The sequence below is a fragment of the Leptonychotes weddellii genome, chromosome 3 (assembly GCF_054177405.1).
Source record: "Leptonychotes weddellii isolate Sample4059 chromosome 3, ASM5417740v2, whole genome shotgun sequence".
Lineage (NCBI taxonomy): Eukaryota > Metazoa > Chordata > Mammalia > Carnivora > Phocidae > Leptonychotes > Leptonychotes weddellii.
In genome coordinates this window covers 176258933-176284352 of record NC_138371.1, presented here as the reverse complement: position 1 = coordinate 176284352, position 25420 = coordinate 176258933, and the positions used below count along the sequence as shown (strand labels likewise).

At 51.8% G+C, this 25420-nt stretch overlaps 1 protein-coding gene and 1 long non-coding RNA gene across 2 annotated transcripts; both read left to right on the top strand.

The window, feature by feature from the left end:
• The first annotated feature begins 4821 nt into the window (after nt 1-4821).
• On the top strand, nt 4822-24064 carry RASA3 (RAS p21 protein activator 3). The gene is made up of 3 exons (XM_081815255.1): nt 4822-4973; nt 16804-16907; nt 23907-24064. Exons 1-3 carry the CDS (start codon nt 4897-4899, stop codon nt 24047-24049), a joined length of 324 nt encoding a protein of 107 aa, XP_081671381.1. The 5' UTR covers nt 4822-4896; the 3' UTR covers nt 24050-24064.
• LOC145720720 (uncharacterized) lies at nt 4980-14345 on the top strand. Its single transcript, XR_014143927.1, has 2 exons — nt 4980-5276; nt 8790-14345. It is a non-coding gene; the product is annotated as an uncharacterized LOC145720720 (long non-coding RNA).
• Nucleotides 24065-25420: the final 1356 nt, after the last annotated feature.

Below are 25420 nucleotides of genomic sequence, written 5' to 3'. Positions count from 1 at the left end.
CACGATCCCCAGAGGCAGAGGATGCAGGTGTCTGATGCTGTGGGGTCCAGGCAGATCAGCATGGAGTTTTCAAACTAAATCAGTGTGCAGTAGGGGGGGCTGCTCATAACTTGATTTAGAAATCCAGTTTTGTCTGTTTTTATGGAGTTTTGTTTTATTTAATATCAAGGTGTTTGAAAATATATTCAAAAATATATATTGAGGGAAAAAGAATATTTTAGTCATGAAATTGATCTTTTTTTGGGAAATAGACTCTTATGTTGTTATAATAAGCTATGCTGGCTACCAGAATCTGGGCCCATTTAAGTATTCTGAACCAGAGTGACCTGCCTAAATTCTCCCAAAATGTCCCCCTTCCACAAGTGGAGGCCACTGGGCTGGAGAGGGCCCACTAGCACCGTGTGGCTGTGGTGGATCTTAGACATGGAGGAGGAACCCCGAGGCTCACAGCTGGAAGGAGGGTTCTTAGTCAGTAGAGCCCTCAGTCCACATGATGCTTCTTCCCTCCTTCCTCCATCCTTCTCTTCCTGGGGATCTTGAGAGCACACAGCCTCTGTGCTGGGTGCTGGAGGGCAGCAAACAAGATCACATCCTTTGGAGGTGACGCGGCCGAGCATGGTCACTAGCATCACTCCTAGGGTGTCGGGTCCATGGCCTCCAACAACCCTTTTCGGGTGCGGATGGCCTTGTTCCTTGGCACCCTTGAGGTCGTCCAGACTGGGCAGAGGCTTCTTTATCAGGCTGGACACCCCCAGCAGCAACGAGGCGTGGGTGTCCACACGTGGGTCTTCTCTCTCTCTGGTTGAGCGGAAGGCCCAGGGGATGAGGGTTTGGCTTTTCTGGCACAAGAATCATTACCAGTGGTGGCTCGGGAACAATGACGCTTTCAGATCACAACATCTGTCTTCCTTACCCAGGGCTTGGTTCCTGGATGTAAGAACCAGAGTTTGTTCGTTCAGTGTCTTTTGTTTACCTTTTTTTTTTTTTAAGATTTTTATTTATTTATTGAGAGAGATAGTGATAGAGAGGGAGCATGAGAGGGGGAGAGTCAGAGGGAGAGGCAGACTCCCCGCCGAGCAGGGAGCCCGATGCGGGACTCGATCCCGGGACTCCAGGATCATGACCTGAGCCGAAGGCAGTGGCTTAACTGACTGAGCCACCCAGGCGCCCCTGTTTACCGTTTTTTAAGGGCTGCCTTTTACTTCTGTTAGTAGATTAGGTGTTTGGAGATAGAACCAGGTTCCAGATGTGTTGTTTTCATCAGATCTGGTTGGCGTGTAGCATGTTCCAGACATGGTCAGTAGGAGAAAGAGTCATGAAAATGATCCTAATTTGGTTCTTAGAATGAAACCAAGGATTACTTTTCTGTTACCTGGTGGCCGCTTATTCATCTGTTCACTCAACACATAATTCAGCACCTGGGACAGCCTTACTTTCCTATGTAAATGTCTCCACGTGCTGGGAAGAGGGACATGTTTTTCCTCAGGGACAGAAAGGCACCGTAATACGCAGCCGGGCCAGGAGATGACCTCTAGCCTTTGGGATAAGTAGTCAACGTGGAAGGAGTGGTAACCTCTTCTGAATATGGTCAGGGTGGGACACCCGAGAGCTGAGAGGCCCACCCCAGTCTGTGGCAGGGCTCCAAGCAAGCAGAGACTCGGGGAAACTCCTCACTCTCAGCCTGTTTGGTCCAGATAGGCGCCCAACAGTAAGGACCCTGGGCAGAGGACAGGGCTGGGGGTGCCGCCCGCTGTTCCCAGACCTCCTGGCTTGAGTGTCTTGTTAGCGTCGGCTCCGGTCAGCCCACTGGTTCTCTGTGGCGCTGTCATCGCGGCCCCCCACCTGGGGCCAGTGGGGTGTGGGGGGAATGTGGCTCAGTCTGTGTTCACACACCGGCGTTTTCGCCGGGTCAGGTGTCTCCTGTTCAGGCTCATCTTTCCCTTCTCTTCTCCCAGTTCCCACCTTGAGGAACGTCAGCGACTATTGCTTGTGTTCTGAGGTTCTTTGGAGAATAAACAGGAACAAAATCCCAATTCTGTATTTTCTACCAACGATCATCTCCCATGAGACTTTCAAACAAGTGTCTTTTCTCCTTTTAAGAAACACAGGAACTGGGCGCCTGGGTGGCTCAGTCGTTGGGCGTCTGCCTTCGGCTCAGGTCATGATCCCAGGGTCCTGGGATCGAGTCCCACATCGGGCTCCCTGCTCTGCGGGAAGCCTGCTTCTCCCTCTCCCACTCCCCCTGCTTGTGTTCCTGCTCTTGCTATGTCTCTCTCTGTCAAAAAAATAAATAAAATCTTAAAAAAAAAAAAAGAAACACAGGAACTTGGAACTAAATATCTCATTTGCTGTAAAAAAAAAAAAAAAAAAAAAATTCCAAAGGGAAGCATGGTAAGCCCTGATTCCCATCATAAAGGTATCAGCTGGGAAGTCCGCAATGTCAGGCTGGTTTTAAGGTTAAAGATTTGTGAATGCTGCGAAAGCGATCGGTTCCCAAACCAGAACCGGAAGACAAAGTGCTTGTTTTGGGCCTGGCATGTGTGAAGTGACTGCCTTGTCGGGTCAGCTCGGCGGAAGGAGCCCTGCATCGGCTCCTCTTGCCCCTTCACACCTGCCCCCTCTCTGGAGATGCCCGCGAACCTTGTTGTACCCTTTGGCGCCTGCAGAATATGGTCACACACCCTGCATGCTTGTGCATATGACCTTTCCCGTCTGCCGGAAGTCTTACAACTGACTTGAAGCTTGGCTCAGATTCACGTGCCTCTTACCAGATTGGCCATGTTTTCATGTGCTCGACTCATGTAGACATGGTGTGTTCTGGAGCATTATAATGTTGTGGCTGTACAAGAAAACATTGCTATTTCTCTTTCTTCACCTGCTAAGAGCCATTGATGATTCCCAAAAGAAAAACCCCTGGAATTTTTTAAATTAAAACTTCTTGGAGCTGGAGGAGCCTTGGAGAGCTCATGTGTTCTCCTGCTCTTACAGTGGGGGAAACTGAGGCCTGGAGAATCAGGTCTCATGTTCTGTCTGTGTGCAGGAAGGGACCACATGCGCTGGTGCTCTTAGAAATCCTGAAGGGACACGCTGGTCAGAAATAAGGTGAATACAGATCCCCTGTTGCGTGGGGGGTCCGTAACGACGTTAAATGAAAGGTCAAGAAAGCTTCAAACAGACTGAGTTCGTCTCTGCCCTCCTGGAGGCTCTGGCAGGCCCATTTGCAAACTGGCGTCTTTTAAATGAGCTGGTTTCCTCCACGTGAGTTAGAACGGCGGTCTTTGTTGGGAGTTGTGCGGAGGAGGGTGCGTGCCCTGGGTGCCTTTGGTGCTGGGTTCTGGGTCGGTTCCTGTTGCTTTTTCGGTTTTGACAAGAATGAGGCCGTTTGGTGCCTCGTGGTGCCACAGGGGCTACCGGCTGTGCCTGGAGGGTCGTTGGCACGGTGCGGGGCTCTCGGAACTGCCCTGTCTCCCGAGGGCTGGGCCGGCTGCCTGCAGGCGCCCCGGAAGACGCGGAGACAGGGAAGGCCTCTGGGAGGCAAGAGTATGTGTGAGGAGACGTCACCTGGGCGTCTGCGTCCCAAGCTGCCCGTGAATGGGGCTGTCGACTTGCTGTTCGTGCTAGTTGTGAGCTTCCAGGAGAGGACGCTAGATTGCGGTGTTGATAATGGTCTCTAGGCAGACCCGGGGTCCCACGAGGAGTCGAGGAGTTGTGGCATTTTCTGCAGGGCTGGCTGGGCATGCTGCTGCCTGAAGGTTTCTCCTTCCGTGTGGAGGAGGGGCCGTGGGAGGGGGACACTTGACCTACAGAAGGTCTCCCCTCGGGACTTACTTCTAACTGGCTAATCGCTCTGTATTGAAATAGCTGGAGGGTTGCCCAGATGGCTCAGTCGTTATACATCTGCCTCCAGCTCAGGTCATGATCCCGGGGTCCTGGGATCGAGTAGGCTCCCTGCTCAGCGGGGAGCCTGCTTCTCCCCCTGCCCCCCACTTGTGTGCTCATTCTCTCTCTCTATCTCAAATAAATAAAATCTTTAAAAAAATAAACAGCTGGAGTCCATAGTTTTGTCAATAAAAAAGAGTCCTTCTCCTTAATTATTGCCCCAACTTTGACCTAATAATGTCAAATCAAATTCAGAATAAAAAAGCGACCCAGGGAATGAATGGATAAGCAAAATGTGGTGCATCCCTACAATGAAATATCAATTAGCCTTAACAAGGAAGGAAATCCTGACATTTGCTACAACACGCATGAACCTTGAGGGCATTGTGCTGAGTGAAATAAGGCAGTCACAGAAGGACAAATACTGAATGATCACACTTCGTGAATTACCTAGAGTAGCCGGATTCACAGACACAAAGTGGAAGGGTAGGTGCTGGGGGAGGGGAATGGGGATGTGTTTAGTGGGTGCAGTTTCAGTTTTGCAAGATGAAAAAGTTACAGAGATTGGTTGCACAACAGTGTAAATATACTTAAGACTACTGAGCTCTATACTTAAAGGTGGTTAAGATGATACATTTTAAGTTATATGTATCTTACATAATTTACACATTAAAAAAAATTAAGGGGGCTAATGTGAATAAAATCCTAATTCGTAGGCTAATGGATTCCTAGTTTTATCAATTTTTTTGGAGGTTATGTGTATGTTACCTTGTATTCTAACATCGCACATGCTCTTCTCTTTGATATTTGACTTGTGGTAGCAAGAAAGACATTATAAAGAGCTAATGAGTGTACAAAAGAGAAAGCAGGTGCATTGCTATGAAATAAGTTCATTATTTGGAAATGTGCTTGTGATTAGCTAGGGAACGAAATAATTCTATGCTAAGTTGATGGTATATTTACATTTGATTTTTAGGTGAAGCCAAAAATCTTCCCACCTACCCGGGGCCAAACAAGATGCGAGATTGCTACTGCACTGTGAACTTGGACCGGGAGGAGGTTTTCAGGACCAAGATTGTGGAGAAGTCACTCTGGTAATGTCGGCTGTTGCTTTACTTGATCCGTTTCCTCTGTATAGCAAATACCCTGAACACAGGTGCCGTTTGCCACTGTCCGAGCTGCTCGGCGTGAGCCAGGCGCTGGAACATTCACACGGGCTCCCGTGTCCAGGACAGTTGTCACTGCCATCTTGCTGGCAGATGATGATCTTCCCAAATGCTTGGGCTGCCCGGGGCTGAGCAGCCTGCAGGTGCATGGGGGAGCTGTTGCTACTGGGGCGCATGTGGGCATCTTCTGGTCAGAGATGAGCTGAAGGTGTGTACCGAACATTTTGAGAGGTGAGTATTTGGGAAGCTTATTTTTTTTTACCACCTTCCTTTAAATTTTCCTAGAGAGTCATATCTGAGATGGGCATGGAGGTAATACTGAGGAAAGGGGGCCTGGAAAGTGCTCATTGATAGCGTTAGAAAAGGTCCAGTCAGAAGGAGCAGCACCTAACAGGTCCTCAGATTGAGGAATTTGCTACGTGGTGAGCACATCAGCCCCTCTCAAGGTCAGCTGCTAAGGGCCACTCACCGCTGGAGGGCTTGTCGAGACACAGATGTCTGCCCAGGACGTGTGGGGTGGGCCGTAATTTGCATTTCTGACAGTCTCCCCGGGATGCTGCCCCCGGACCACACCCCAGGGACAGGAGGTGAGGGCACCCTGACAGCAGTTTACATAGGGGGTGGGGAGAGAGGACCCAGAAATGGCGTGTTAGCGGGGGTGGGGATCATGGTTGGCGGCCCACGTGAAGCCAACAAGCCAGTAGTGGGGTCCTGAGCAAGTACGTTTATCATCAAGTGGTTAATGGAGTGGAGAAGGATCCCCACGAAGCCCGTGACTCCACCTTCAGGGTTAGAATTATGGGTTGTGTGGATCCATGCAAACAGCTATTTTCAGTTTGAGAACATTTTTAGCAGAAGAATTATATCCTTGCATATTGCTCCTTCTCAGAGGGAACAAAGAGTACGTTCTAACCACTGGCTGAACTTTGTTTTTACAGACCTGTTAGGGATTTCCTACTCCTGCATGTGGAGACACCTTTCATTCTCTGTCTGCACTGGGGACCCCAGCGCTGGGGGGTGCCCCTGAGGCCAAGGGCCATAGTTGTGTGTGTGCTGGGCATGCTCGAGAGTCTCTGATACAATTTGTTGAAGAAAAACGAAAAGCCTGAGACATTTGTCCGGAGTCAAGTCTGGCTTTGGGGCTGGTGATGAAGGTGATGCCAGGGATGATGTTACTGTAGCGTTCTGGGTTACTTCCATTATCCTGACACCAGATAAACCCTCTCTGTGTTTGCACAGTTGATGTTGAGGCCTGGAGGTCATAAACCTGGAAAGTAACTGTGGTCTCGGGGAAGCTGAGCCCTCCCCAGATCTGCTGAGCCAAGACCTCTGGGAAGAGAGTCTATTTGGGAACCTCTGTTTTAGGCAAGGTTGAGAATGGGGGTCACAGTCTTCAAAACATTTTAGACAAGTTTAGAAATGGAAATCATGGTTCCTGGCATTGGTGGTACTAGAAAATGTGCTTCTGGAGCAGGAAAGGGAGGCTCAGAGCTAAATAAAAGATAATGATGTAGTAATACTGTCCTGTCAGAAAATCAGCCATCTGAGAAAAAGCCAGAATCAGGTGGGAGCCCCCAAAATGCTGTCACAAGGAGCCAGTTAACTCTAGTCAGTGCACAGAGGTAATGGTCCAGACTTGGAGAATTCATATTGCTCTCCTTACAGACAGTTTTAATGAGCTTGGCTATTTTTGTTTAATAATTTATTTATTTGCTCAATGAATATTTATTTTTTAAAGATTTATTTATTCATTTGAGAGAGAGAGAGAGCGAGCGCACGTGCACTTGAGTGAGGGAGGGGCAGAAGGAGAGAATCTGGAGCAGATTCCCTGCTGAGCGTGGAGCCCGATGCGATCCCAGGACCCCAAAATCATGACCTGAGCTGAAACCAAGAGTCAGATGCTTAACCAACTGAGCCACCCAGGCACCCTTCAATGAATATTTATTGAGTGCTTCTCTAATATACCAGACAAGGAGAGGGTGCTGTAAACAGAAAGTTAAACCTGACAACAAAGAGACACACGAACACAAAATAATTCCAGGAGCTTAAAAATTATGGGTGCATTTGGCCATTTAGTATTGAGGCAAAACCTGTATTCATACTGGTGGACCTTGTGAGCTGGTAGCCCCAAAGTTCTACTCCATAGTGTAAGGGCAAAAAGACAAATAAACACACCCCATAAGTTAGCAAAGAAAATTGCTGCCTCCACTTGGTACCAAAAATTTGAAACCAAAAATTAGCTCTCTTCTGAGTTTGCAGGCCTGAATCCAGAAACCTCAGTCCATGCACGTTTATTACCGTAGTCCTGGATAGTAGTTTATAATGTCCACTGAGGTGACGAAATGCCAGTCAAAGCAAATCCAAGTGTATCCTTCAGTCCAGGCCTCAAAGAATCTTCCTCTGTGATCTCTGAGGAGAAAATACACAAAGAACACAAGGAGATAAAGTGTCGTGTGCATTTGCCAAGAAAAACAACAGACTGCAGAATCAGACCTGAAGAGTTTGCAGAATGTCAGCCAACAAAGTTTAATGAGTTTGAAGTAATAAGGGACAAGATTAAAAACATGAATGGGATGAGAAATGATAAAGAACGATGAACCCAGTTTGGAAAAGAACCAAATAGAATTTCCAGGATGGGGAACACAAGAACTTAAATGAAAACATCACTGGATGAATAAATAGCTGATTGGGTATAGCTGAAGGGAGCAGTGGTAAATGGGAAGGCAAGCTCCAAATACACCCCAGATACACTAAGAAATGGGCAGGATGAGAGAGGTTTAGGGACAGAAGAGAATGGTGTCCAAACATGTCTCATGAGGACTCGTGAGGTGAGAGGGAAGAAGGGTGGGAGCTTGTACACGAGGATAGCTGGCAGAGGGTGATATTTTAAGATTCCAGCTCGAGTGGCCTTGGCTAGGGCCCAGAAGCAGAAGACCCACCTGGAGGCTTCTGCCAGCCTCAGGGCCAGAGGAGGAAGGCCCAGCCTCCAATGGCAGCTGCCAGTGAGAAGGAGGTGGGCACACTGGGAGGCAACCTGACCGTGCCGATGGCCACCTGTGTGGGCAGGGGCCAGTCGTCGCCCCCGAGGAAGTCCCCTGCTCGCCCCCGTCTCCCCAGCATGCTTCCACTGGCCTCAGTGTTTCCTCTCAGATCGGACGCTCCATTTGGCAAAGTCACTGTGGGAAATAAAGAGCCTCCATCTGGTCTCTGAACTCAAGAGAGCCAGAGGACTTGGCGGCCTGGCTGGGCCTCTGGGGCAGGGACAGTCCCGAGCTCAGCTGCTGCCCAGTACCGTCTTCGGACTCAGCCGGAAGCGCAGACGGACTGTGTCAGAGAGAAGGGGACGCGTGTCTCCCCCCTTCTTCTCACCAGTGGAGGGTTGTCTCTGGGGTCCCTGAGCCGGCGACCTTGCTCGCAGGTGTCCCCAGCACTCACTCGTGTCTGCCCCTCACTAGGGAAAGGCCCTGGTTTGTTCTTTTCTTTCCTTTTGATGTGGGAGAGCGGGGGTCGGGGGAGGCTCTGCTGCAGACCTGCTTGGGAGAGCTCGTTGGGTCAGACACCAGGGAGCACAGGCCCTTTCCTCCTGGCCTTCTCCCTTCTCCAGAAAAGTGATTTTGGGCACAGTTTCTGTCTTACGAGGAAAAATACTTTCCTGACGTTGCGAGTGAGCTTTGCTCACATGTAACTTTTATGGCTATGATCGTGTTACCACTTAATTGGCAGCTCATTGTCTGTTTGCTTAAGCTCAAGGCTCTAGGATGATGGGCTGGCAAGGCTGGGCTCACGGGCAGCTACCTATCCTGGACGGCACAGCGCATCTGTGGAGAGCATCCCAGGACCCCACCTAGGAGAGTCTACCTCCTGCTTCCAAAACAGGGATGGGGAAGGTTCCATCATGGAGAAATCACCATTTTGTCCGGTAAAAGGAGCATATCCATGTTACATGCACACAAGAAGTTAAAACCAAGACCTCTTAAGTGCTGGGTTAGCCCGCTCATTTGCAAGATGATTCCACAAAGTACTAGTGTTTTCGTTTCCTTTTGTCAACGTATGTGATTATTGCGAGGAAGACATTGCCTACCTTTTCCCACAAAATCCCCCCAAGATGTACGAACAGCTCCTGGCCAGCAGAGGAGCTGCCCCAAACTTCCTGATCTGACCCTCACCTTCCCCAGTGGCCACTCTGAGAGGGGGCCGTGCTGAGCCTCTCCCCACAGCTGCTCCGGGACCCCCGCCCGCGGTCTGCCTGCTCTCACCTGGTTTCGTGGAGGGGGGGCGGCCACCTGGTGCTGGCCTGTGGGCCCCTCTCGTCTGCCCGCAGACGCGGAGCTCTGGCGGCTCCTCGCGGCTGCTCGCGAGCCGGTGGGAACGGTGCTCAGGCGGCTCAAAGGGCCTTTATGTCTGGAGTGTTCACGGCAGGTCACAAAGCTGTGTTCACAGTAAGGCTCTCTTTTGTTCCAAAAGTTGGGATTGTTCCAGAATGGTCTGGAATATGTGGACATAAGTGTCAGTGTGGTAATTTTGTGGGGTTAGTGGGATTATGGGGGATGTTTTTGTTTCTGCTTTTTTACATAAGATTAGAAGTTAGACAGTAGAATAACCGCTTTCTGGAGCAGAGTGAGGACGAGCTAGCTCCTCACCGTGTTTACTGACACGGTGCAGTTACGGCCCTCACGTCCTGGCGTTCCTGCTGAGAACGTTCCCAAAGGAAGAGTTGTTCTCGGGCAGGATGGGTGCACACTTAAACCTGGAATTAAAGGAGACTGTGAGTCCCTGACGTGACAGCACCTTTCTTTCTGCTCACACTGAAGAACGTACCAGCTCTGTGGTGTTCCGGGCGTAACTCCAGCAAGGAGGACCCCGTAGCTCCACAGTTTTGAGGGGGAGAAGCTGTCTGGGGGTCTGTGGTTTGGGAAGACAGACTCCATTTGCTTGGAGGTTTTTAATAAAAACCACATTGTTGATGAGCAAACACCGATTTTGATTTATGAGGCTGTACACAGAACAGTTTCTCCTGACATTTACTTTTATCTCGAATTTCTCCAGTTTAAGTTTAAAAAAAAGTCTTTTGGACATAAATGCAGGCTTTACGCCCAGACAGTCCTTGCCAGCTGGAGTAGGTGAATTTATGCCCTACAGTCTTGGGGTGCTCCAGGTGGGGATCCATCCCCCCACTGTTCTGGGGTGCCCCAGGCGGGGATCCATCTCCCCACCGTTCTGGGGTGCCCCAGGCGGGGATCCATTTCCGCACCGTTCTGGGGTGCTCCAGACAGGGATCCATCCCCCCACCGTTCTGGGGTGCTCCAGGTGGGGACCCGTCTCTCCATGGTCCTGTAGTACTCAGGAGGAATCCCCAGTTTGGGTCCTAGTGCTTGGGGGAAAGAGTGTGAGCAGCTCTGAATGCCTTTCCTGCCTGGTCCTGTGCCTGCCCGATGCTGACCTCAGGCTCCTTTGGCCCTGCCTGCCAGGCTACCACCCTTAAATGTCCTCCGTGTCTCTGTGATCAGCAGCCACCATGGACCCTTGGGTGCTTCACTGCCCGCATCCCAGCACGGAGCCCCTCGAGTGCAAGCAGTGATTGGCCCAGTGACCCTTCTGTCCAGCATTGGAACAAATACTGTGATGTATTTGTTCTCAAATACCTCAGACTCTCTCCTTCCTGGCAGAGGCTTACCTACATCCCTCCTGTCCCTGCTGCAAGTGTGCAGAATGCCACATGACACGACACGCGTCCTTTGTGGGATCGGAGCGACTTTCTGTCCAGGAGCTGCCCCTCCCTGGAGTGACATGAGTCGGGGTTGGGGTTCAGCACAGGGGCTGAGCATCCTTCCTCCCAAGAAGATGCAGCATCTTGTTGGAAGGGAAGAGGCTCTACGGCGAAGGCTCATGGGTGCTGGGGAATCAGGCCACGCGGGGATTTAAAGGAGGTCTGAAGGAAGTGAGAAGAAACCAAAAGGTTTTCCTCCTGCCTCTGAGGCTCCTTTCTGGAACCGTGTATCACAGGCCTTCCTGGGACCCGTGCCTGCTGCAGATGGAGACGCAGACGCTTCCAGCTCCGCGGTGCCTGTGGGCAGTACCAGCACTCGACTTCCTTGGTGTTTCTCATTCTTCTCCTGTGGACCCTTGAACAGTATTTGGTTTAATGGAATTTTAATCCAGCTTTTAGTTAATGACATAACAGGCACATTTTATTAGCTGAACTCTGAGCTGTTTGGAGATAGGCTGGTGCCCTTTTTGGAGAACCCACCCTGCCTGCCTGGCTTCCAGTCCATGTTGGGTTGTGGGGTGGGCAGAGTTCCCTCTGGGAGCCTGGACGCTCTGCCCCAGTGTGGCCTTCTCTGTGGCACGTCGACTGTTGTAAGAATGGTCCTCTCACAAAGACACTCAGAGTGGGGTTCCTCATTCTTGGGCGTGCAGCCTTTCCATCTATGCCAAATCTGGAGCAGCTCAGGCAGCCCCGCTCCTCGCTCCTCCGCCCAGATGTTGGGAAATGGACTCGGGCGTTTGCGACATAGCCTGAAACCAGAGAAAACCAGGTGCACAGCTGTTTTCTCGCGAGCAAACATCGTGGCCGTGGGGCTAGCTGCCAGCCTCGCGCAGATGCTGGGAAATGACTCATGGAGAAGTCCGCGGTTTGTCCGCCCGTCCCAGATGAGGCCCTGTCTGAGCCTCTGGGCTGCACATCTGGGCTCTGGGAGGAGTGGGAGGAAGGCGGGCGGTTTCCCCTTGTCGGAGCTACTTACAGATCCACTCCGTTTTCAGCAAGAGGGTGTTTGATTTTGTGAAACTCCATTTGAGCTTCTCCCAGTAATTACTGAGGGAAAGAGCCTGTCACTCTGGCCAGCCTCAGGGGTGGATGCCGCTGCATGCATTAATTTCCTTCTGTCAGATAGCAGTATTTAAGGCAAGCCAAGTCCTTTGCGCTGCTTTTTTCTTTATTTGGAAAGAGGGTTCTGGAGCCCTAAGGCTGCAAGTGGGGCGGACTGTGGGGCATGAGTCATGCATCTGACTGCGGCTGACCTTGGCTGGGGACAAAGCCGGGTCTGTATGGAGAGATACCCCAGGTTATGCTGCTAATGGGAAGGAAGGGGAGGCTGGGGGCTGGGGCCCCCTTTGAGTTCACCAGAAAGAAGACATTGTCTTGCCCGGCACATGGGGAAGGGCGGGGAGGGAGAACACTTCGGTTTCCCTTCTCTTCGGGAACATGCTTCGGACTCCGCAGCCTGCAAAGACACCAGTTACAGACTCCTGTTGAGCCAGGACGGGCTGGGGTTGTCCGAATGACTGTGTCGGTGTGTCCTGGGGTGGGGGACACTCAGGGGAGGGGTACCCTCTCCACTTACACCTCATGTCCACCCTCCTGCCCGGACAGATGTCACGTTGCCCGGGCAGCCTCAGCTCCTGAGTGCAGGAGCCCTGCTGCTTGGCTAGGGCACATTTTGCAGAAGGCAGGACCTTGTGCATTGATGACAGAGAGTATTAACAACTTGGTGGTGTTTCCAGTTGAAAAGGTGTTTCTCATATGCTGTGTATCAGTTATTTACCTTCGAATCTGTAACACAAACCTGAAAGCTCTCAGTGGATTACTGTCCTGAACACGAGAAGGTGGGCATGAATACAACACGGGCCAGAGGCATTTCAACAAAAGTGCTCACACACGCTTGGTTGACACTGAGCTGCACTGATGATTTCAGCGTTGCCAGCGAAAGCAGGAGGTTCGTTTTGCCATCAGATGAGCCAAGTTTGTAAATGCTGGTAAGACTGTGTTGGACGTGTGGGCTGAGTCTGTCCTCACTCTCTGGAGGGTCACGCGGGGTTGCACCAGAGCCTCCCACCAGTGAGCACCCTTCCGCCAAGCACGTGCCTGCGGGAGCTGCTCAGGGACAGGTGGGTGGCCATGTAGCAGGCTGCTTTGTCGCGGGCGCCCGTCAGGGTTGGGACGGGTGAGTCCAGCAGGTATGCTCACTCAGACCTCAGGGCTGTTTGGCGGCAAACATTTTATGTACGTATTTGGAAAGTGGTCCGTGGCATGATATTAAAGGAAAAAGTGAACTGTATATTGGGATATATAGTGTAATCCTACTTTTATTGTGAAAATATGGGTCTCCATCCATATCTATTCCTGTTCCATATTCATCGATCTTCGGAGAAAAAATCTGGGAGGATATACCCTATAATGTTAATTCTGGTTTTCACTTTCTGACATTTTTATGTATTTTAAAAATTTTGGTTTTTAAAAAATAGCTTTATTGAGATATAGTTCACATACCACATACTTAACTTATTTAACATGTATAATTCTGTGGCTTTCAGTGTATTTGGAGCTGTAGCCATCAATTTTGGAATATTTTCATGTCCTTTTACCACCCCTATTTCTTGCGGCACTGGCCCACCTTCTGTCTCTATAGGTTTGTCTCTTAGGCGCATTTTGTGAACATGGACTCACACAGTGTTCGGCCTTTTGTGGCTTCTCTCCCTGAGCATCATGATTTCAGGGTTCATCTGTGGGTAGCAGGTGTCCGAGCTTCACTGCTTTCCGTGGCTGCTGACGTTCCCCTGTCTGGACAGACCACACTTTTGTTCATCCGTTCCTCTGCCGATGGACATTTGGGTTGTTTCCGGGTTTTGGCAGTTGTGAGCACGGCCATAAACTCGCATGCACAAGTGTTTGTGTGGACGTGTGTCCCCACTGCTCTGGGCTGGATGTCTGGGAGTGGGGTTTGTTGGGCCATTTCGAGGAACGGCCACTGTTTCCAAAGCGGCTGCCCCAGCGGGCTCCGACTTCTCCACATCTCACACTTGTTATCATTATTTCTAGTTAAAAGTTATAGGAAACATTCTCGTCTGTGCATGTTCCTTTTTTAAAGCAAACAATTGAGATCATAAAGGAGTAAAGAAGCACAGGGAAATTCTAAGAACATACGCGTGAGTCTGTGAATCAGCGTACTGTGGGAGGCAGTGTCTTTGTGGGGTACCTTGCTGAGTCTGGGAAGGACGAGCTCTAGGCAGTGCAGGGCTGGTGCTGCCCACGGCAGCCCCCGAAGTCAGGCCCGTGCTCCGTCCGGGACTCCGCCAGCCCCTCGGGGCACAAGCTTGCCGCCAAGGCTGGGTGTCCTGGTGCTGCGAGTCACGTGGAACGTGGCTCCCTCAGTCTGCCTCTCTCTCTGCTCTGGGCGCAGGCGCCACCTTCGTGTTCCTGTGGCCTCTGAGGGGAAGGCTTGCCCCCGGTGGCATGACCGAGGGTATGGGACGGGAATCCGTGCACTGCCCGTGTGTAACAGGCGATTAATCTGGAGACTGTGATGACCTCGAGGCTTGTGTTAGTTGTGTGGCTGTGGAATTAAAGGGTTCTGCTTCGTGGCCCATCACCCCAGAGAGGGTTCTCTGGGGTGGGGCCCGGGCAGCCGTGTTTTCTAAAAACCTGTCCGGGTAGTTCTGATTTGCAGCCCGAGGGAATTAGGGTTTGGACCCATGTGGAGAGTAGACGACCAGAGTCCCACATACCAGGACGGGGGTCCCGGGCGGTGGGTGGGACTGTTGGTGAGGCAAGAGAGCACAGTCCAGATTCACGTGTGGCTTTCCCTAGAGATACCTGCCACTGGGCAAATAGAAATGTGCAGGGGAGGCCTGGGAGGCAGTTCTGATGTGTGTGTGACAGCTTGGTGGCATGGCGCCCTCTCCACCCTCTGACCCTCAGAACAACAGGGTCCCCCCTGCTCTAGTCTTGTTCAGTGAGTGAGTACAGCATGCTCAGCCTCTCCGGTATCTGGAAGGGCAGCTCCCGAGTTGAACACACTCTGCTTTGCTCTGAGGCAGATCTCTGCTAGAATGCCCTCCCCTTGGCTCTTGCTTTCTTGGTGGTTGTCTCCCTGTGGCCTGGTCCTTCAAGACCCCAGGCCTCTGCCTGCCTCAGATGCTTCTGGATTATTCCCTCTGGCGCCCCAACACCTTTGGCCCTGCTGGGACCGTCAGCTTCCACCTCGGGTCCTCATCTTCCGGCAGATCCACTCTGCACACTCCAGGCCGATGCAGGCCGTGTCTGCGAAGAAGGGCTCAGGCAGGTCCCACCAACATGGCTCCTATTCTAGGGAGCTGTGGCAACGTGAACAAAGCGGTTCACGTCTTCCCTGTCCCCACCCGCCGGGGATGGCTCTCAGCTGCTGGCGGAGGAGACAGGATGATCCCAGCACCTTTGTGCTCCCGCCTGTCTGCAGGTCGACTGCACTGGCTACGTACCGTGGATACGTTGCTGCTTGAGGGGGAGGCCTTTCCCATGTTTCAGAGGCCTGACCATCCTCCTCAGCCACTGCCTGGTCTGGGCTGCGCCCAGCCCCGAACCTGGCTCCGTCTCCCAGCCTGGCCTCACAAGCCTGGGGTGGGACTCAGGCAGTGTGTAGAACGGGCAGACGCCTGCCCACACCCTTGCTCCCAGGGGCTGGTGCGTCTCCAGCCTGGTGTGCTGGCATGGAGCCCAGCGCCTGTCCTGCATCTGGTTTCCTCATGGGGGGCGTCTCCTTCTTGCCCCGGGAGGGGTGCATTTGCTCCATCTTCCCAGGGCTCACTGGGCCGTGCTGAGCTGATCCCGAGCTACAGAGATGAAATGTGTGTGCTTCAGCAGCTGGGCTATTTTGACTGACACATCACGTGCCTGTGTCAAAGGAGAGTTGACTGTTTGCTGATGGGGCAGTGGTGGGAAGCAGACACATGGGGTGACCCCACATCATGCCACCAAAAACACTATTCTAGGGAGCTGTGGCATTGGTCAGACGGAGAGGCACCGTCATCTTCTGGCCACTGAGAAAGAACAGTGCTAATTAAAAGTACGAACTGTCCTGACACTGCGGCGTGCATTCTGATTTCAGAGATGCTCAGACATGGTGGGGAGAGTCATCTCAGAACGGATAAAATGTAGGCTGGAGCTGGGAGCCGCCCCGCCCTCCTCCCTCTGTTCTGGGGACGCATCCGGGTCCCTCGCAGTGAGGTTCCGCTGGGTGTACCACACTGTCCGCCCTCTGCACCGTTATTCTAGCTTGAGCAGGAGTGCACGTTCCTCCTCTTCTGACCGACACAACACACCCCGTTCGCTTTCCTGACTGATCGCATTTCCTACCCTGGACCTCGGCCGTAGGTGTGTGTGCCACAGTGAGCTGCTGACCATCTTGTACCCAGTGAAGCCTGTCGGGTGCCCTGCCGTTTCCAGCGAGGGTCCGCTAGCTGCAGACCATGTGTGCGGACTCAGCCCGGGCCAGCTGAGCAGTTGGGGGGCTGTTTCATGACCTCGACTGGGTTTGCAGTTCACACTGGGTCTCTGTGTGCAGGGACTCACGTGCGGAGTCCGTGTGGAGGGTCAGTCAGTGGGCAGGGGTCCTCTCCCCAGTGACAGGTGCGATTTCACCCCCGACTTCTGGGGAAAGAGAGCATGGTCTGGAGCCGGCACGCTGGGTTTGACTGACAGGCATGAAGTGGGGCTTGCCAACCACTGCCCCGCACATGCCAAGTGTCCCAGCGGTCCTGGAGCTTGGGTCCAGCCCGGATACACACAGCAGACGTCATTCTCACTGCGGGCCGCTCACTCGGGGTGACGGGCCTTGGGGCCGATGGCGGGGACCATGCTTGTAGCCCAACGAGCAAACCACAGTTCCACATCTCACACGTGAAACACAATGTGACGTGTTGGTGAGACACGTAAGAGCCCGATTCCGTGTGTGTGCCCGCGCTGCCCAGCTCACCTAACAGAGCCCTTCTGCTTGCTTCTCAGCCCCTTCTACGGAGAAGACTTCTACTGTGAGATCCCTCGGAGCTTTCGGCACCTGTCCTTTTACATTTTCGATAGAGATGTTTTCCGGAGGGACTCCATCATAGGTAGGTACTGAAATGGGTGTTTTCTGCATTTTCTCTGCCTCTTTTGGGCGGGGCCTCATTCTGTCGGGGGTGTGTCGTCTCCTCCGGGCAGTGCCCGTCAGCATCCTTGGCCTGGCTTTTTTGGCTGTGCTGAGCAGCTCTGGGAGGTGGCAGTGGGTACCTGGCTGGCCTGGTGGTGGCATCCCCGTGCCCTGGATGGGCCTCTCGAGTCCCCTGTGGCAAGGATGAGCTGCCTGAGTGCCCCCCTAACCCCGTCAGCGTGTAGAGGAGCTTCACACCATGAGCTCATGTAGGAGAAAGGCTTCAGAGCTGTCCTTCAAAGTGAGGGTACAGTGACCACCAAGTGTGTCCCCAAATCCCCAGACTGCACCTGAACTGAGTTTGACAGCTCTCCATGGGGATTGGGATGGTATTGGGGTGCTCTCAGAGGCATTGGGGTCTCTCAGAGGTATTGGGGTACTTTCAGACGCCCTAGCATTTCAGTGGAGCGCTCCTGGAGAGGGAGGAGAGGTGTGGAACAGCAGAGCCTGCTTGAATCAAGAGGGTCCTTGAGTGTGGGCCCCACTGTGCACCCACACAGACCGCCACCTGCATGGGGCTCCTATAACACGCTCCCAACACAGAAGGCTTTTAAACATGCCTCCGTTTTCTGACATGGGACTGGTGCTGCAGCGATGAGCTCCTGCTCGGCCTCTCTCCTCTGCTGCCGAGGAGTGTGTTACACCCCAGGTACCTAGCCCCCATCCATGCTGGTGGACCCACATCCTCAGGGGCTGAACCTGGAACTCCATAGTTTTGTGGAGTTCCTCAGGTGATTCTTAGAGTTAGAAGGAAACATGTACTGAAAGCATTTAACAGGTGCAGGGGCTTGTTCTGGGTGCTGTACAAATATGACTCCTTTAACCTTCACAGTCCTGTGCTGCAGGTGCATCTTCAACTGAGGGAACTGGTACAGACAAGCCAGATGGCTGTTAGGTGTTAGCCCGGCATTCACACCTGCAGCTAGGGTCTCAAGTCTTCACCTCACTTTAGACCATGCGTTGCAGACTTCACTTAGAGGCAGTTGTTGGTTGAATGTGGAGGCTGTTGGGGAGGGAGAAGTCCAGGATGACTCCTGGTTATGGGTTTGCACCACCAGGTGGATGATGGGTGCTGGGACATACACAGGGCTGGAAAATGGTGAGTGTGGTCCTGGTGGAGGGTGAGGTGGGGGGAGCTGGAGATGAGGTGGTGAAGAATGAGTTCCTCATGCCAGGATGAGATACCATCTCCTGTCATGAGCAGAAACCCATCATCACCATGTACCACCGTCCACCCGTCATGCACAACCAGCCATCCATGCTCCTCCACCATCAGACCACCACCATTAACCCTCCTCCACCATCAGACCACCACCATTCACCCTCCTCCACCATCGGATTACCACCATCCACCCTCCTCCATCATCAGATCACTACCATCCACCCTCATACCATCACCACTCACCATCCACCCTCCACCACCATCAGACTACCACCATCCACCCTCTTCCATCATCAGACTACCACCATCCACCCTCCTCCATCATCAGACCCCCACCATCCACCCTCCACCCATCATGCACCACCAGTCATTCACTCTCCTCTATCACCACTCACCATCCACCCTCCTCCACCATCAGACTACCACATCTACTCTCCTCCACCATCAGACCACCACCATCCACCCTCCTCCACCATCACCACTCACCATTCACCCTCCTCCACCATCAGACCACCACCATACCCCCTCCTCCACCACCAGGCTACCATCTACCCTCCACCACCATCACTACCCACTGTCCACCATCCACCCATCATGCACCACCAGCCATCCACCCTCCTCCACCATCAGACCACCACCATCCACCCTCCTCTACCATTAGACCACCACATCTACCCTCCTCCACCATCAGACCACCACCATCCACCCTCCTCCACCATCACCACCTACTCTCCACCATTACCTACCATCCATCATCCTTCATATGTTCTCCACATCCCCCACCTATTATGTAACATTTACCATTCTCCAGCCCTCAGCCTGTCCCTTCATCCACCATTTCTGTTCTACCACCCACCATCTTCCACCACTGTCATCCAACCACTTCCAGCCCCAAATATGTCCCACTACCCAAAATCTGCTTGGTGTGAGCCCATAAAGCTGCACTCATTCAGGACTCCCTGTCCCCATTTATATCTGTCCTAGCCCTGGGCATATATTTCTCATTTTTTGGAATGGAACCATGTGACTGGGTTTTCTTCCACCTGAAGAGGGTAGCTCTGCATGGCTCAGGACAACAGGATGACAGATACCAGCCTCAGGCCGGGGAGGCCCTTCTTCGGCAACACCTATTGGTTGGAAGGGAGCATTCTTCCTCTTGCACCAAAAGTTCCTTTTACCTTGTGCCTCCTGTGGTGGGAGCCACCTTGAGCATGCTGCCCCTCCCTGCATTCCTAGTCCAGCAAAGATAGGTGGTGCTGCTGTTGACCCATTCATCCCTGGGTGGAGGTTTGGGCTGTTTCCAGTTTTTAGTGATTGTGAATAAAGCTGCCAGGAATACTCCTCTGCATCTTTACATTGACACATGTTTTCATTTCTCTTAGTAGAGACCTGAGAGGCATATTGCTGGGGTGTATTGAAAGATGGCAGAATTTGCCACTCCAAAATATGCACTTTGGCATAAGGTTTAATTTGAGCTGAAGGCAGTTGAGAATAAGCAGACACAAGAAAAGATCTCCAGCCTGCCTGAAAAGCAGGACATGAATTGTGCAGAAGTTAATCACCAAGACAACTCTAGAGCCCTATTAGGCTGGAGGTGACACTGGAGGGGTCTACATGACCCACCTTTTTCTGCCACTGGCCCCTTCCTGCAGTTTTTGCCCTGGAAGCCCAGTGGCCTTTCCTTGGTCTGTCTCTTCTCTGAAAATTTGTTGTTGTTTTAGGTTAAGATGCTATAGAAGTGCAAGTTCTTGCTCACTGCTGAGTTTCCCCCCGGGTATATTTGAGACGTGTTAATAAACTTCCCTTTGTTGTTCTCTTATTAATCTTTCTTCTGTTGCAGAGCCTAAGAGAACCTAGAAGAGTGGGAGAAAAAAAAAAGGTTTTCCCTCCCCTATTGTGTGTGTTTACCTCTGTTAGAGACTGCCAAGCCCTTCTCCCGTATGACTGCGCCATCTTGAGTTTTCCCAGCCGCGTGAGAGTCCCAGGTGCCACACAGACTCTCAGCGCTCAGAATTGTCAGTTTTTATTTTTAACCCATTTATGCCATCCTGATACGTGTGTAGTAGTATCTCATTGTGGTTTTTATTGCATTTTCTGACGAAGAATGAGGCTGGGCATGTTTTCATGTGTTTATTGTCTGTATCTCTTCTTTGGTAAATTGTTCAAATCTTTCGCCCTTTTAATTAGGTTGTTTTATTATCGAGTTTTAAAAGTTTTTTGTGTAGGGGCGCCTGGGTGGCTCAGTCGGTTAAGCGTCTGCCTTCGGCTCGGGTCATGATCCCAGGGTCCTGGGATCGAGCCCCGCATCGGGCTCCCTGCTCAGCGGGGAGCCTGCTTCTCCCTCTCCCACTTCCCCTGCTTGTGTTCCCTCTCTTGCTGTGTCTCTCTCTGTCAAATAAATAAATAACATCTTTAAAAAAAAAAAAAGTTTTTTGTGTATACTTGATACAAGTTCTCCATGAGATACTTGTTTTACAAATATTTTCTTTGTCTTTGTTCTTTTCATTTTCTTACCAGTGTCTCTCGAAGCCCAGAAGTCTTTAATTTTGATGAAGTCCAGTTTGTCAGAATTCTTTTACAGTTTGTATTTTTGGTGTCATAACTAAGAAATCTTTGCCTACTCCAGGGTGTGGAGATTTCCTTCTTTTTTTCTTTCTTTTTTTTTTTTTTAGAAAGTTTATGGTTTTAGCTCCTACATTTAGATCTATTTCAGGTAAATTGTACATCTGACACACAAAGTTCATTTTTCTCCTTGTAAACGTCCAGCTGTACCAGCATCATTTATTGAAAAACTATCCTTTCTCCATTGAATTACCTTGGTGCCTTCTTGAAAATCACCCAGGTTTATGTGTATGGGCCTATCTCTGGCTTCTCTAGGCTGTTCCATTGATCTGTACCCCTTTCCTTGCTCCAATACCCAGGGTCTTGGTGCCTGTGGCCTCAGCCGGTCTCAAGTCAGCGGTGTGATCGTCCCAACTCTGTTCTTTTCCAAACTTGTTTTGCTATTCTAGGCCTTTTGAATTGTGACTTACATTTTTTAATCAGCATCTCAATTTCCCAAACCACTGAGATTGCATAGGTGTATAGATTAATTTGGGGGAGCGGTAACATCTTAACAAAATGGAGTCTTCAGACCCTCCAATAGGGCACGTACTTGGTCTTCCTTAATCTCTCTCATCAGTGTTTGTGATATGTTTTCAGCATACGCATCTTGCGTGTGTGTGTGTGTGTGTATTTAAATTTATCCCTCTGTATTTTATGTTTTTGATGGAGTAGACGAAGATTTCTTAGGCAGCACACCAGGGGCACAAGCCATCAAAGCATCATTTTGTGAATGGTCCTGTTGGTTTTTTTTTTTCTTTTTTAATTTCAATCCTTATTCTCATTGTTTGCACAAATACAACTGATTTTTATGTATGGACTTTATATTCTGTGGTCCTGCTGAACACTCCTGTTCTAGCTTTTCTTGTAGGTTTTCCTATAGCTTCTGTGAATAAGACCTTATTTCTTCCTTTCCAGTGTGAGTGCTCTGTTTCTTTTCCTTGCCTCCAGGCCCTAGCTAGGACACCAGGTTGAGTGGAGTGAGTCATAGGAACAAGCATCTCTCCCACAGGCTTGTCTCAGGAGGCATCTGTCTGTCCCTCATTAGGTCTGACCTTAGCTAGCCTTCTTGCAGGTTTCACCCCAGTCCTCTGTACCTGGTTCCCCACGTCACCTGTCCTCTGTTGTGCTCCTTGCCACATGCTGTCTCCTGCACAGGCCCTGAGGGCTTGGGGTTCTTAGCGGGTGACGGCAGCACCACCTCTGTCCACATGAGACCGTGGGGCCCAGGTGGTCTAGTGACCTTTTGATGTCTCTCAGGTAGATTGGGACACATTTAAGTAGATATTATAGTTCATAGGTCACGTATTCTCTCCGAACAGCGTTTAGAGACACTATGTGTCTAAAAAGTACACATTTGTATAGTAAGTAATGATGTATAAGTTGTGGGATTCATATAAGCATTAAATAGGCAGTTCCTCCCTATTTCAGCTAAAGCTCATAAAAACATTGCAATGACTTAACATCTCAAATCTCAGATATAATCCTCTTATCCAGCCGAACTAATCACAGTCTGAAGATTTATCTTTTTTCAGTGAAATATACTGCCCAATTCAATTCCAATAATTTTTTTTCATGTGGCTTTATTCCCTTGAGACTTAAAAACCACATTCCCACTGCGGGGGATGGAGTTTGCAGGAGCTGCCAAGAGAGGAAGGGTAGTCTTCCCTCCTGCTGGGGGTGTGCTGGGGGATGGTGAGAGGCGGTGGGGAGGCCAGGTGTTAGGGGCGGGGGTGGGCACTGAGGCAGGGAAGGAGCAGGGGTCCTGAGGGAGCCATCCTGCCCTGTAACTTGGTAATGCTGGAGGAAATCCCACATCCCTGTAATTTGGGCTACTCTCTGCATTTCTTTGGAGTATCGTCTGCGGACTTTGCCCACTACGTGTCTCTGCACCTGCCTCTCTTGCTCGCCACCCCCTCCCTTCCTGCCCCCCTGCCAACTGCGAGCAGTAGCTTTAACGTGTCCTGCAGTCTGTGGCTACACAGGATCTGGCTCCAGACGGCTCTTGGAGGTGAGAGCTGAAGCAGCGGGGTCCAGATGGGCAGGGGCATGGATGCTGGGGGTGCTGATGTGCTGTATCCACTTCAGGGGGACACAAGTGCTGGCCTTGCCAACGAGCCCTGGTGGGGTGACCCGGGGTCTTTCCCAAGGCTGTTTTGTGGCTGGGAAGTGCGAGGTTCCTTCCCTTTGAGAATATGAAGTGATGTAAATGATGGTTCCACGGGCAGGGTGATGGGGGCTGATGGCAGTGATGTGGGAGTCAGTCGTCCCGACTCCCCAGGCCCCAGCCCTCTGCCCGTGGAATGGCTTTTCTCTACATGTGTTGCCTTCCAAACCCCATCTCTGCCCTGTGGGTAGGTCTCACAGGGTCTGGAGTCCAGGGCAGGGTCGGCCGGCCGAGTTCTCAGAACGGGGTTGAAAGCCGTTGGGGAGGAAACCTTTTTCTCTACCCACCGAGGTTCTCCGGCAGGGCCTGTAACATTGGAAGAGAGGAACAGTTCCTTAACGCCTGCAGCTTATGTCAGGCAGGAGACGAGGACCTCGAAGAGCTGGCTGGACTTGTGCAGAGGAGGGGTCCACACCTGGAAAAGTGACCCGACAAGGGGAGAGGCTTTAGGCTTCCCAGGGTGGCAGTCTGTGGGGAGGCAAGCACGTGGGGCTGAGTGGAGTCAGGAGTCAGGTTCGTTGGTGCAGGACCATCTTGGGCCCCTGTTTGACTCCACCGGAACACCTCCCGGGAGAGGCTCCATGGTAGCCCTCACTCCCCACAAGTTTGTGTGGGTAGCTCTGGGAGGGCCTCTTTCTGCACCTGCTAGTTCTCATTTGCCGCCAGCTCAAAGTGGCCTATTTTGGGGTGTCCTCTGCTGAGCTCCCAAGGACCCGACAGAAGGACAGGCTTTTCTTTTCCTAAAACCTCGTATGGAGAAAGCAGAATGGCGGCAGCCCCAGCCAGGTCTCATGAGAGGCCTTCCAGATGCAACATTGCCCGTATTGATCTTACTGGAGGGAAGACAGCGTGGTGTTAGCTGTTTACCCAGTTATCTGTTCTGGAGTCTACTGTTGGAGAAAATTGGCACTGATCGTGGAGAGAGTTCCCCTTATTGTTTTGGGGGATTTCTTCCCTCTTGTGACGCTTTTCCTCTGTCTGTGTTGTAGGGAAGGTGGCCATTCAGAAGGAAGACTTGCCGAAGTATCATAACAGGGACACTTGGTTCCAGCTGCAGCACGTGGACGCTGACTCAGAAGTGCAGGTGAGGCCTCGGTGGGGCGCGTGGGAGGAGAGGGGACTTTGGTCTTAACAGGGAATGGTGGTAGCAAGTTACGTCCTCTTATAGTGAATATAGGCATGTTAGCCTTGTTTATTCTTTTGGTTATTGTCACAGTTTGTCATGTGTGATTGAAACAGCTTTAAAAGTATAAAATTTGAAAGGACAATAATTACACATAATTGAAGTAAAGAAAAAAATACCGGCAGGCAGAAGTAAAGCTTGGGATGGGAACCATGCATGGAGCCTCACGCTGTAGGTCCGGTTGCCAGAGGGGCCTGCATGCATTTTCAGCTCCTGCACGTAACAGACAAGGGTTTGGAGTGAAGAGAAGTGACCAGTCACTGAGTTTCCCATCTTCTGAAGCGTCCCCAGGGCTCCCCTGGCTCTCCTGGGCCATGTGTCACCTGGGACTGACCCCCAGTCCAGCAGAAGGGGCTTCCCCCTGGTAGAGGAGACTGTGGGACCCCAGTTCCCACCCTCCCTTCCCTGTGATGGGGGCACTGCCCATGCCAAGCTTCTGGGACAACACCCTTTGGGAGGGCAGCCCTGCTTGTGTGGTTCCAGCTGAGCTCCTTACCCCACGCTGACATCTGGAGCCCATGATGGGGAACCCTGACCCACAGCACGGTGCCCCGACGTCAAACGAGCATTTTCATCAGTGGTCCTGTGAGTTGCCACGGCGTGGCCAGGGTGTGTGACCCAGCATAGAGTCTGGCAGGCCAGGCTCAGAACGCCTAACCCAGCAAGACTGTTTCCTCCTCTGTGAATACCAGACAGTGCTTGATGCAGCAGAATCCCCGATATAGGTGGCCGGTGAGCCCTCCCCCTGCCCCTCCTGGCGCACCCACCCCCGCGCACCTGTCTAGCTGCTTGCTCTCTGCTTCCTTGTAGACCCTTGGGCTCAGCGCAGCTCTGAGGAGAAGGCAGAGCACGTGGGGTTTCTGGGATCAATCCACAGACTTGGAGAAAGAAGCAGTGGGAGGGAAGGGTTGAGGAGCTGAGCCAAAGAGAGACATTGTCACGTGCCTCACACTTAATTCTGGCCAAGGGGCCTATGCGTGCTGCAGAAATTAGCAGACACAGCAACTCCTGCAGGATTCGTGTCTGCCCGAAGGTGCCAGCGATGATGAGTGCTGGCACCAGGAACGCACGGCCAGCCGCTCCTGCTCAGACCGCTTGGAAACCTGTCTGCAGGAGGAGGGTGGCCGGGGCCGTGTGCACTGTGACAGGAGGCGTTCCTGCCGTTTGTTGTGGTGATTTCCCTGTCCCTTTTGCTCTGCAGGGGGACAGCCCGTGGCGCTGTGATGAGAATGCGCCCGCAAGCAGCCCGCCACAGTGTGTCTTTACCACGCTCTTCACACTGTCCCCTCTGACCAGAGTTTGATGTCACCATCGAGTGTA